Source organism: Epargyreus clarus, unplaced genomic scaffold, assembly GCF_041222505.1.
Source record: "Epargyreus clarus isolate Ecla_fem2 unplaced genomic scaffold, WU_Ecla_fem_2.2 ptg000001l, whole genome shotgun sequence".
Classification (NCBI taxonomy): domain Eukaryota; kingdom Metazoa; phylum Arthropoda; class Insecta; order Lepidoptera; family Hesperiidae; genus Epargyreus; species Epargyreus clarus.
Window position 1 is genome coordinate 13,468,477 of NW_027332209.1, and position 14,360 is coordinate 13,482,836.

Sequence of the window (14,360 nt, forward strand, 5' to 3'; positions counted from 1 at the left end):
ATACTTGAATTATACAATGTCGCATATTATCCGAAAGACTAGCGATGATGTATATAAAAATGTTTATCAGGCTATAAAGCTCATACATTTACAAGAATTATTTGTATGCATTCATCAATATAATATCATCGTAATTTACGTGATCATACAATGCAAATATTTTGAGAATGTATAAATAAATTGCGCGTAAATGTATAATTATACAAAACCTGCCAAATTTTCAAAGAAATTGAGGCATTTACTCTCTCTTGGGACTGGTTGTTACCAAAGTATAAAAATGAAAACATAAACATGACGTTTTTTAAAATAGTAATTAAATATTATAAAATACCTTTATCGTATATATACAGTGTAGGAGTTGTGTAAAGTATCCACATTTTAAATAATGTTATAATTTAGTTCGCATAGATTATTCGATTTCAATGTGTATATAAGTATATGTGTAAGGAAAAAACGCTTCGTTGTGTGTACGTAGCTTTGTATTACTCGTGTTGGTGTGTAAATACTGTATATAATGTATAATATGGTATGTAACTTTGTATATCCATTCACGTGTAAAAATGTGTTTTTAATTTAAGTAGAATGTATTTTTTTATTTTTGTTATTTTCAATTTTTTTTTCACGAAAATTTATAAATTAGGTCGATGTTTCGCTCCCAAAAATATCTTAGTCTTTCTTCGACACCAAATATAAACTGCATATACGCTATATATGTGGCTTATGTGTAAAAAATCTAATGTACAAGTGAAACCTTGTGCACGTATTTGTAAAATAACATAATGACAGCAGATGAAAAAAATATTAATAAAATATGAGCTGAAATTATTATTATACCTACAGGTTATATATTTTGGAACTAGCGGATGCCATTTATTCCGTTGGGGGCGCCACTAATATATGCATAAGGTTATAGGATTTAAATTTCGATTGCGCGGTTCAGGATCGTATGTAGCATCATATTTTTTTTTTAAATTATGTTTTATATAAAGTCTGCAAGTTATTATGATATTTTGCGATATTGTGCATAAACATAAAGGTTTATATATATGATTGTGCGATATCATTGTTGTTTGTTGAAATTCTTAACAATATTTAATTATGAATCGTTCTTAAACAGAACTGATTAAAATTTTTAAAGCGTTGATTTTTACGAATTTAACGAAATTAAATTTATAAATGTTGAGCGTGATATTCAGACGCGATTAGGTTTTCGTAAAGTAATTATTCTTCAAATTACAATAAAATTGTCGAGTACTGCCTCGCATGTTGAAACCATGCTAATTTTAAATATTCTCAAAATCAAAATATAATATAACAAGATTTTACGATCATACCCACTTCTAATCAAGTTTTATTCGTTCATAAAGGTATTCTCAGCCTTAATTACATAAAATGTTCTATTCTCGTGGCAAATTTACACCTTACTCTTAGGGGTGTGCGAATATCGTTCGAATCGAATCGAATCGAATATCAATATTCGATTCGAAATTCGAATCGAATAATTCGAATTTTCGAATTATTCGAAATTCTTCGAATAATTCGAAAAAAATCGAATAATTCGAAAAATTTCGAATAATTCGTAAAAATTTCGAATAATTCGAGAGTTTTCGAATAATTCGCGAATTAAGGGGGTATTCTAGTCTAGAAGCATGAATTTCAGGTAATTTTTTGAAGTGCCGTAAAAAAAGGCAATCAATATTTTTACCATCCATTTTTTTATAAGTTATTTATTAACATTACAAGAATAGGATCATCCCCAAATTTCAATTTTTATTATTTCATTATTTAAAAAAAAAACTATATTAATTGTTCTATTTGTGTAACTATATGGTTTAAATAAAATGTATATTGACTGTTAATTTTTTATTCGAAATTGAAAATAAGAAATCCTGAAAAAATTCGAATTATTCAAAAATTTTCGGATTATTCGAAAATTTTCAAATTATTCGAATTATTCGAATTATTCGAAAATTTTCGGATTATTCGAAATTTTTCGAATTATTCGGGAACTTTCGAATAATTCGAATTTTCGAATTATTCGATTCGAGTTTCGAATCGAATATTAATATTCGATTCGGAACGAATAATTCGTAAGTTCGAATTATTCGCACACCCCTACTTACTCTATGACAAAATACATAAAAATATACGATCACTCTGTGAATACCTTCGACGAAGTTTAAGATCATTTGTACAAATAAATCTATTAATTGTTACAAATAATCAATCAATTAAATCAAACAACATCATATTAAGTATATCAAAACTACAAGATAAAATACAAGTAGTAATTATGTAAAGAATATTCATAAATTCCCCTGTTTGTAACATGTTGGAACGCATCGTAAAGTAATTTGACCTAAAATTTTTAATATTCCACGATTTGTTATACTTATGTATATTCTATCTTCGTATAGCGTTTAATCCTCCTTACTCACTGTACCGTGTCATTCTATAATCGTAACCGTATCGGTAAAAAAAATCGACAAAGCATTATTTCGTATTAGTCCGTTCATAACACGGTCATGGTACGGTGCAGTGGATAGAATTTTATTCTGAACTTAGAGCCACGTTCCTATTGTAAAAAATCATATTGAACTAGTAAACAGCTTGACTACTACGCTTCAGACAGTATGTGAAAAAGCAACAGTTCAAGCAAACTTTAAACAGTAAATAACAATTGCTCCATTTTCACATCGGCCTTTATGCCATTCGTGCACTAAGTATTAGTCATAAAGTCGGAGTTTTGATCAGTTACAGTAATCAGTAATTAAAGTTTCATTAAAATTTAATTCAATTTAAACATTTCTTAAAAAAATACAACTCAACTGTTATACATGATTCATTAAATTTTTACTAGGAATAAATATTTTATTTAAAAATAATATGAAATTCGGTGCAGGAACGTGGCTTTTACCTGTAGGTACCTACTAAACATTGCGCTATTATATATTCAAGTGTTAGGCGTTGTCCGTTCGCGCTTGTATTAATTAATGTTTTTATCTAAAGTTGGCGTTTATTAAATACGTTTTACCCGATTTAACTTAGTAATGACTCATGCAAACCAGTTATTCTTAGCATCGGCGTTTTATATCTATGCTGGATTACGTTTTGGAGCCTTTCTGCGGTCGCGGTCGCGGTATCGAAACGCCATTAATGCCGTCGTCCTAAGTCGTGATCTGCGATCGACTTCGGGTATAAATCCAATTATGTTTGATATTGGTTACAGCGGCCTGTCCCTGTGCTACGTGTCCATTTAAATTTTCCTTTTCATAATTAAAGATATAATTGAACAATATTTTTATTCCTGTGACAATACCAGAATAGCATTGTGTGTTATGAAAAACAAAACCAATAAATATTTTTCATTATATTGAGTATTGCTCTAAAAACAATTATATTAATGTTAGGAAATCTTTTTTATGTTTTTTTTTATGGAAAAAGCAAAACGTGTTTTACTAGTACAAAATACAAGTAACTTGATTTTTTTATCACTAATACAAAAATAACTTCTTTATTCAAAAGATATCGTCAAACGCGAACGGGCTTCAAAAGAGTATATATTCTCGAGTTGCCTTAATATATTTTAGACTGATTTTTTATAATCGTGAGAGTGTCTAAGCAGATAAATATAAAATATGATTGTAATTAGATTATTGTTAAGTAAGATATGAAATATGATATGTAGCCATGTGCTCTTTGAACGTTTTATTGTAAGGAAGCAGTGTACTTATGCCCTTATTAAAAATTTCATCAGATTTTTAAGCTAAAATTAAAACGTTGGTAAATCGAATTTAACTTACCCAATGAACAAATTATGAAGCTTTGCTAATCTTTTTAAGCTATTTAGAAAATATGTCATGGGTTTGCCTTGTATTTTAGTTGTTTTTTTTCTAAACTGTTTTTTTAGTCTTACAAAGTTGTATTTTTATTTGCAAGCTAAATATGTTGATTTCACGGACTCTTCATTGTAAATTCCAATCGAAACTAAGCTATATATTATTAAAGTGAAATATAACGATTTCATCTTATAATACCATCACTACATTCTTGTGGAAAAAGCTTTGAACTGTAAGGGTTCGATGTACGCTTCCATAGTGTCAGATTGTATAATCAGTGTTGAAATATGTAGCATAGAAATAAACATTTTATATAGATAAATCAATATATGATATGGTGACGTATTAAGTTATTTATTTCTGAATTCATAGTTTGTAGGTCAGTGTTCATTGTTCATTTGCACGTAGTCATTTAAGAGAGTTATTTGCGCTTCATGTGTATATTTCGAGTTATCACAAAAATAAGTAGTTGACATCTACATGTTACACCTTTTAATAACACAGAAATAGCTGTATGTTGCTCTAAAATATCATAATACGATCTGTTTAATGTCCTTTTCATTAATATCAATTCTCAGCCTTCGTTTTCGCACAGAATTACAGTATAACAAATATTGAATGTTTAAAATGCACTGCGTAAAATGCTTGGCGTTTTGTTTAGGTCTGTTTTTATGAAACAAAATTGACCGCAATTTCAAACAATTTTAAAATAAGACTTCGTTTTCATCGACAGAACACCAAGGAATTATTAAATAATGTCGCAAATTCTTACGAAAATATTTGAAATTACAATTGATAACTCGATTTATATTGCAATATAGGTCTTATGATTACAATGGCGAGACAAATGTACGGAAGGAAGGCACAATCCGTCCACAAAGATGTGTTTTCTGTGAATGTACTGCCTGGAGTAAGCTTGGGGAATCGTGCTATGCAAATTTCATCCCTCTTTCAATACGATCATAAAAATTGATTTACTCTGTTTTGTGTAAAACTTTTCTCTTAAGATTGTAACGTATGATCGGAAATTATATAATAAACGATTATGTACCTCTTATCAACTTTATTTCACGAAGTAAATAGTATGTTTTCCATAGTGTGAATTTAAATATAAGCAAGCAGCATATGAGTCATAGATTTCTGAAAAATACCGCTCACTGTACGATTGGCATATCATGCATGCATTTAATCATAACAATAGCATATGCAGTGAAACTCGAATGTTTCGTATGGTAGGTTTCGAGTGAAACCCGCAGGTATTATGTGTTAAATGTTACATTATGAATATAAAGTATTCTGAATAAAATGATACATATATCTGTTTGTTTTATTTGTTGTACTTATTTACTTACCTAATATTAACGCCTGATTTATATTTCCCGAAAATTGACAATAAAGGTATAATCCAATTATATAATAGTAATTTACAGTATTTATATCTAAAGGGTCTGGTTAAGGATTGGACTGAAATAACAATGTTCTGGAAGAAAATATTTTAATGTAATATAATCTACTATAATATGATGACATTTTACCAATCACAAACACAATCTATACTTACAAGTTATTGGAAATAAATAGGATTTATTTTAATACAAACAATTGGACGCTTTCAGATCTGATCAAGATTGTAAATATTGTTACTTTATTTACTTATTTTAACCACATAAGAACCTCTTGAAGGTCCATTGCGGGAGAAAACTAGTAGCATATTCAAGTTGGTGGTAAGTAGTGTATTATACATTTGCTAATTAAACATCGAAATTTGACTATCTCTAGTGGCAGAAATGTCTAATTTCGATTTTTGGTAAACAAAACGTTCGACAGTTAAATCATTATTAACAGGCGCTAGAAACTAGGGGTCAACTTCCAACTCCCGACCGTGCCTGACATTGCATTATCTCTAAAAACTAGCAAATATTATTTCACACCACTTGATCAGGCTTTACAAATAAGAGACATAATATACCAATAATTATGCGACAATTGAATAAGTATTAATTAAATGATTGTTATGTTGGTACCTACTCTTTTAATTCTAATTATATGTATGTATTTTAAAATGGACCCCGTTATGGTCAGATTTGAATGCAATATACCTTTCAACTAGACCTTTAAAAGGTAGAAAATGCTGAATAGGTGCAAAAGTCATGCTTAATGTCATAAGATTTGTTAAATAGAGTTTATCACTAAATATAAATATAAGCATTAACTAGTGATTTAAGATTTATTGCTACGTGTGCTAAACTAATTGTAGGCTTAGATGAGTGTTATGCGTTTTTATTAAGAATCTCAGATCAAAATAAGATAGACGTCTTAAAAACTTGCACTTATGTGAGTAACTAAGCAACATGTTTGTTCGAGAGTATTGTCTATCTTGTTTTGGTGTAAGTTGAAGATATAAAATAATATAACTGATTACATAGAATGTGAATTTAAACTGAATAAATAGCAGTCATAAGATGGAAACAAATATACAAGAATATATCTACGATAAATGCTAAAATAAAAAATAAATGGCACAACTCTAGCCAAAACTTAATATTTCTAATTGGCACAGTAATAATACTGTTTGAGAATCCTAGCGTCTTATTGCTCTCGCTTAAACCTACGGTTTATTTGGTCTATAATTGGGTTACCTAAGCTCAAAACACTACAAATATAGGATAAGGCGTAGATATGGAGGAGATAAGTGGATATAATTTATCGTTATCAGTTATCACAAAGTACTCAATAAGGGGTTATTGCTGTTACTGGTCGATTTATAATAAAAGTAAGCTACGGACATTATTTTGTATGGTACTAAGTCCTACTGAGACATTGGGTCCTCTCAAATAAGACGAATCGCTATACATTCTCTTATATGCATGCATTTTTTTATTACGCTCGAATTTGTGAAGTTTGCGGACGAAATTTGAAACAAAATATATAAGTAAGCATTTCAGTGCTTTATTTTATATCAGTTCACGCTTAAGTAATTACTGGTTGACCTTCAGATATTATCCTATTAATAAAAATTTAAGACATTAATTACTATTATAATAATTTTCAAAAATTAATACTATTCATAATTATTACTACGTGTAATTTATACCTAGATCGTGTGAACTACCACTTTTAGGGTTTCGTAACACACAGAGTATGTGAAACAAAAACATATTTTCAACTAGTTTTTAGTCAACAAACTTTGCAAAAGTTAAATGAAACTCTTAAAATAAAACTACAAATAATATTAAAAAAACGGCCGAATTATAACCGTATAATAAAGGAGCATTTTCATGATTTTGAATAAATACACAAAATTATACATACAAATGTAACTGGTACTTAGCCGTTTTCTATATGTATTATATAAATTATGCATTTATATTTTTAATATAAACCTACACTATCAGGGATGGATTTAAAAAGCTCTCAAAAGCGTAAAATAAGAAGCAAAAGCAAAAATTATTTCTAAAATATTTCGGGAATTCTAGATCTATACCTAAATATCTATAACTCTAAGACTTTAGTAATGTAAATACTACTCAACTAGGGGATGGATCACAAAAGCTCCTAATAACGTAAATCTACACGTATACTGTAGAATTATATTCTAGGAAAAAATATAAAAAGAAAATATTAAAAAAATTAAGCTGCTAAGAAATTAAATTATTAAAAATGCAAAAAGTATTTATATTGATTTTAGCTTAGAAAATACTATACGCTAAGTAGAATATAAGGTACTGGCACGGATCTTAGGCCATAACTCAGAATTTTCTTTTGTAAAGAAAGTAAGAAAGTAGTAAAATGTTTTATGCGTATGTTTTTACTTTTCAGTGGTTTATTCCACCTTACCGTGGTACATTTGCAAGTTTTGTAAGGTTGCTACTGTTCAAGATCCATACCAGAAGCTTTAAAATTAAATTATTAAAAACATGGAACAATCACTATATTGTTTATGAAAAATCTGGTGTTTTGGAATTCTTTAAAAAGGCAGGATAGCCAATGATAGCCAGGATATGTTTAGTTAAATCTCAATTCCAGTTTTTCGTAAATTTTCATCAAAAGGTATCCAAGAGCTCTGTTTTAAACCAAATTAAATTTATTGATGTATGGCTTTCATTTATGTCACTATATATCATATTTTATGTATAAGGTGTGTTTGTGTGTTTAACAAAAAAGAAAGAAAGAAATAAAAAGAAGTATATTTACACAAATAACATTTAACAAAGAATTTCATGCAATAAACATTCAAGCCACAATGATACAATTAAAGTAATTTAGCTATTTTATAATTTGTATATACCTCTCATAAAAATAATTATAACTAAAATAATATATGTATACCTATTAGCTGTGTGTATAGTAAGTCTCTTTAATCTATTTAACGTCAGTACAAAAACATTTAAGAAAATAAATCTTATCAAAAATTATATAAAATTTTCTTAGAGCAATAATTTTTAATTTGGATATCAATATACGCCTTAATGTACGTATAAATTTAAAATTTATTGCTTTCGTCAACATGCAAAATATCAAAATAAAAATACAAACTAATCAAAAGTTTATAAAATTAAAAAACCATAACAATATTCAATGTTTTTCGATAATCTATATACACAAAGATTTCTTACAGGCTTAAGTTTATCAAAATAACACAACGTAATTTAACAAATAAAAAAGTCGTAGAAAAATTAAACGTACAGATAGCCACTTTCGATAAAATTAAACGATTTAAATTTAATAAGAATAGTAACTTTGAACTTTCAAGTACCTATAATTTGAAGTTTGATTGTAATTACAATTTAAACAACCCCATAAGTTATATCAAATGGCATCATTCACTTACAACGGATGTCGCATTTGCGCTCAAAGATCTAACTGTGAGTGATACAAAAGGAAGATTGTGCTACAATGGTGTATGCAACTTGACAGCAGGCCAAATGTCCACAATGCTGTTTTTTGTAATAATGTTTTGCAAAAAAATACTGTAGTCATATTAGCATGCTCCAAACTAAAATATTATCCTTATTATGTTTTATTATGAAATCAAATTTAAAATGTTTAATTTGTCAATAGTCAAGTTACTGAGGAAATTCATATTTTCAAGTCTACAAAAACAATTATGTTTCCATATGCCTACATACATTTATAGACACGATATATTAAACTATTAAAACTACTCAAAAATTCTGTTCATACATTCTGCAGGTCTCCTGCAATGGTTGGGAACCCAGCATTGGGAATTAATAGGCTGAAGCCAATAGCACTTCATGATATAGCCCTGAATACCCGATAAATTCACATCTTTCACGCAGTCACCTATTTATTGGAAGAATCGTTCCTGTATTGTCACTGAATTTCCAAAATTCGATCATGAACTTCGTTCGTAATAATCATAATTTCGAGAGATAATACTTATAATGCCTCTACACATTAATTTTGTAGCTAACTATAGTAACTGCCATTATTTAAATGAATAATTTTACTAGATTACTTGCAAAAAACTTGCCGACTTTAAGCACTGGCCTATATTTTTATATTTATCTCATTAAATAAAAAAAATCATGAACATAACCAAAAAAAAGTTCCCCAAATTCCTGCAAATATAATTCGAATTCAAATACACTTGCTTTTCACAATTCTTAGTTATATGGTTTCGTACCGAATAGATCCCTCTTTACCAGGCATGTCTTAGGCAACTAACGGATTAATCCAAGTGGTCAATCACCTACGAAGTTATTTATCTACTGTGATCATCAACTAGTTTAGCCACGTGTGATGACTATTGATAATACTTATTAGGAGAAGCATTACTAGGGCAAACCCCTTTGTAGGGGGGGTCTTATGTCCCTTGGTGGTCTACTATAAGGCTGATGGGCGCTTCCCACTACTCTGGTATATGTGAAAAACTTTCCTGTAGCATGAAACGCGATTTTATATACAATAAACATTCCATCTCATAACTAAAAATAATTTTAATTAGTAGCCTACGCCCACAAACTATCAAAATTAAAATAAGTTTTGATAATTTATGGGCATATTTACACAGGTGTCAACTTAGACTAAGAGCTCGCGTGAATCCATGACCTTTACACTTTTTATATGTAAAACATAATGTTTTTCTATGTTTCCATTACTCAGTTACAACTTGAAAACCACTGGTAAAATTAACATGTTTCTTTTTAAAATGGAAATACATTAAAATATTCAAGACTGTAAATAGATTGAGGGGCGCCCGGATTTTAGCGATTACCAAATCAGAATCTGTATGTTATTTATACATGGGCATTTAGATAATCTTTACCAAACTGAACATGACTAGTACATATAGCTACGTAACTATTAAATCATAGAGTTATTTGTTTATGTATTGTTATTTCTACCATAAGTGTAGCTTTCTTTAATATTTTGCTTACAAAATTTAAAAAACATTATTAATTGTGTGAGTGTGACATTCCATATAATTAACAAATAAAGAATTATTCCGACATGTAAATAAATATTTACTTTCTTTCTTTTATAAATCCTACAGTACTTCCAAAGGTCATGAGTTCATGCAGATTGTCCTATTAATGTATTATCTCCAAACTTAATCCATTTAGCTACAGTCAATCACAGATCCGGTACTCAGATGGGTTCCTGTCTACCCATCCTTCTTCTTCCCAGACATCCGGTCTATGAGATTGTTGATCATGTCTGCATCCACTAGTCCAATGAATTTGTCCACTATCAGGCCATTCCTGATTGCTATAACTGCTGGTACTGCTTTAACCTGTAAATGGGGATTATGCACATTTATTGTCAAAAAACCAATCTGATAAATATACACAATTGTTTTATTAGATTGAGGTGTATCCCATGTAAGTTCTTACATTTTTTATGTACTAGATAGAAAATAATTTGCTAAAAACTTACAGTTCAAGCAAACATTTATCACGTCACAAATTCAAATATTCACTGTGTATTTAAAATGTAATGTGAGTTTTAAATATACTTAGCTGTGTCCAATGTATGTATGACTCAGGGACTCCTTATACGAAAATGTGTAGAGAGCATTATACTTATTTATGTACCTACTCACATCCCTTATATTATCACAGAAGATCTAGAAGATATAAATGTAGCAACACATCTGTGGCTGATCCAAGACCTTTGGACTTCCATCCTGTCTGCAATTAGTTATAAGCATCCTTTAGCAGTTGACCACTTACCATTAGGTTAACTGCACACTCCTTAATTAATTCAATAAAAAATAACCTTACCTCAAACGCATGCACCAGCTCAGCATTATCTTCCACATCAACTACGGCCAAGTCCAGATTGGTGAGAGGTTCTATCAGCTCCTTCAGCTTTGGAGTGAGGATCTTGCATGGCTCGCACCACTCTGCATGGAAATTCACAATCACTGGCTTGTCATTATTCATTACCTGAAATGCAAAAATTAATTTTCATTTAATCTGATTCACTGCACCAGCCTTTCAAAGTATAATTCTGAATACAGCTAATTATTCAATTGCATAGGGAATAAAAATAGGGTTGACTAGATACTTCTATCTATAAATAAGATATCATAATATAGTGAAAATATTGTATCATCACAAATAAATTATGGATTAGTATGCTTATAAATCTTATAATGGTGTAATCATCTAAAAAATCAACATTAGTTTTTTTCTTGAGTTCCAATATACACTGCACTTACAACTTAAATAAGTATATTTACCTTTTCAGCAGAGGAATGTCTTGTAAAATAGATTTTTTAAAACATTTTAAAATCAAAACTAAACTATAAACAAGTATAACATAGTGCATACCTTATTAACGAAATCGTCATTATTTTTAACTAGGATGGTTTCATTGTGGACTATAGATGTGGATATAGCTTTCACACGCCGCAAATGTGCCAGCCTTCTCGCGGGCGAGCGCAACCCTTGACATATTACACTACACATTGTCTGAAAATAAAAAAATGCACATTACAAATTTAAATATACAAAAAGTATATGCACAGCAAGGAGCCAATTGGGTTTGATAATATGAGGTGACAATGGTCTAGGCCAATACATTGCCCAATTGTGGATTAGTAGACTTCGCACATTTATAAGAATTTTTAATTGAACTTTCAGGAATGCACGCAGGAATGATGATTTCCTTCACTGTTCAGGCAAGTGTTCATTACGTCTAATACATATATAATTTTGAAAATTTTGAAATAGGTTCCAGATTTTAACATCAGGTTCTTCTGGGAACATGATGTTAAACTGGGAGAGATTGAAATCCAAACAATAGTTTTACTTTACTGTTTTTCACTTCAATGAGCATACATGCATGCAGTGCTTAAGAAGTATTATTTTCTAAAACTAAAAGTAAATTAATAAAGAAATAAATACTAGTTTAAAATGAAGAGTTACCTAGTCTTAAGATTCCTTCTAAACTACACTACAGATATTCTTATCAGTATCTTAGCTGATATATCACAATTGAAATGATTTGTTTAAGATAACTAATGACAACACGTTTAGAGACATAATTCCTACATGAGATACTGTTAGATAAAACAATATTTAACGGATGATTAAGCCCAATGTCTGTAGTTTGGCTGAAAAATATTTTTAAAACGCTTTTATTAGCTTGGGTTGTATCTATGTATGTATGTATGTAACAGAATCTTTGAATATGATTTTTCCCTACTTTGAATGGTCCGATTAATTTAAAATTTTGAACAATTATCAAGGACTGATTTCAAAAAACAATGTTAATAATTTTATCTCATTCTCGTCATCAGGATCGTCAGGAATCAAGATTAACGATTTTCCTTGTGCGTTTTTAGCATGTTTTTTTAGTTTTTTAACTATAATTATTTTTCATAGAAAGGTTATAGTTATGTACCACTAGATTTATTTGTAGCATGAAGTATTTCTTGCATTTTGGTAGCATGGTATCCAAGCAGTTGACTTACTTATGAGATAACTATCTTAGTCCTAGGGAATAACAGCACATTTGAGATAAGATTCAAGTAAAATCCCTGTTCTATATATGGAATTGGTTAGATATCCATGAGCTGCAGAAAGTATATACTATCAAGTGGACTGAATGTTCATTTGATACTTCAGAAATTCTAGATAGGAATCTTATCAATTTGTAAGCGTGTTAAGTGTTCTTCAATTAAAAGTACCAGTTACATGTTTCAATAGGGTCCTAGGGTCATGTATTGTTAAGTGGTTTGTTTTGAATGACTAAAGTAGGTTGTGTGTATAACAGAATAGTGAAAAATCATCAATGTTTTCATGAAAGTATAAGAACATTGTATGTATCAAAGTATCTCTTTAATACTTGCTTAAAATATCGTCATTCAAAAAACCTTACACGCTATCTACTTACATTGTTTAAATATGACTACATATATAGTTCATGCAAAAAATTACAAGTTTAGATCAACAAAATTATTAGTTAAATTAAAATTCCTTGTTGTATTTGTGCTACCAGTAAATGAATCTACAGCTTTTCAATATTCACATCATCAAAGAAGTCGTCAATGTTTTGTTGTTCTAAATAAATTATTTTAGTGATCTAGCTAGACTCCCATATAATTTGGCTCTGCTATATTTTCGTACTGACAAATGATGTATACAACACACAATGTTACATTAACTAGGTGTTTAATACTCACAATGTGTATACTAGCCAATTGAACCAAAACTTTTAACTTTTCTCGTTTCCACAGGCGTGAGGCACGCTAAGACGAAACAATATACGCCGCCGCCTAACAGACTGGCCAGTAAGAACGACAGTATCGCATACCGAGGAATGAAATACTTGTCATAAAAATTGGCAACGGTGTCCTCTCCCTCCTTTCTTGGCACTGATATGAGAACAATCGTTAATATGAATGAAAAAACTACAGCAAACTTCCCTACTGCGTACCCCGTACGCACAGTTACCCAGCAAAGCACGGCTGTTATAAACCAAGTCACACTCAAAACGTACACTCCTACACCAAAATTACCCATTTACACATGTTCCTCGTAAAATCAATAGCACGTTCAACATGAATCATAGTATTTATTCATGCACTAAAACAGTGGTAATTACGGTTTATCCTGGCAAGCGGCACATACATTAACGCAAACTGTACGAGCAATGCGGCGGCTCCAAGCGGTTATTTCTTGTTTTCTTATGTCGAAAAACTTTTAGTGATAAAAATCAATCAATAGTACCTATTCGTTCGATAAATTCTTTAAAATGACGTAAACTGCTGTCAATTTTGCGTTTGACATTTTAAAGCGAACAGCTGTCGCAAATCTATGCTTTTGGAGCTTTTGCAAATTCATGAAATAGCTTTTATTCCATTGTAATAAAGACGGCAAGTACAATACCATATTAGGAGCATTATATATTTTTTTTGTATTTTACCTCAGTTGAAGTCTTCATCGATGATAATCCATTAACTAAGAAATTTTAATTAATGAAAAATATTAATGACATTTTCAAATTCTCATTTACTCTTTTTTAAGTGTAAAGTGTTGTATTGTAATA

The 14,360-nt window shown here is 29.8% G+C and overlaps 1 protein-coding gene across 5 annotated transcripts; it reads right to left on the reverse strand.

Moving 5' to 3' along the window:
* Window positions 1-5,317: 5,317 nt before the first annotated feature.
* LOC140755468 (thioredoxin, mitochondrial) lies at window positions 5,318-14,164 on the reverse strand. 5 transcript variants are annotated; one of them, XM_073090989.1, is made up of 5 exons: window positions 14,042-14,057; window positions 13,495-13,686; window positions 11,639-11,779; window positions 11,087-11,251; window positions 5,318-10,596 (listed from the first exon to the last, which is right to left on the reverse strand). In XM_073090989.1, the coding sequence occupies exons 3-5, from the start codon at window positions 11,774-11,776 to the stop codon at window positions 10,468-10,470; spliced, it is 432 nt and encodes a 143-aa protein (XP_072947090.1). In that variant the 5' UTR covers window positions 11,777-11,779; window positions 13,495-13,686; window positions 14,042-14,057; the 3' UTR covers window positions 5,318-10,467. The 5 variants fall into 5 exon arrangements, with proteins under 5 accessions (XP_072947090.1, XP_072947151.1, XP_072946945.1 ...); XM_073091050.1 differs by lacking the exon at window positions 13,495-13,686 and having other exon boundaries at window positions 14,042-14,164; XM_073090844.1 differs by lacking the exon at window positions 13,495-13,686 and having other exon boundaries at window positions 13,943-14,100.
* Window positions 14,165-14,360: the final 196 nt, after the last annotated feature.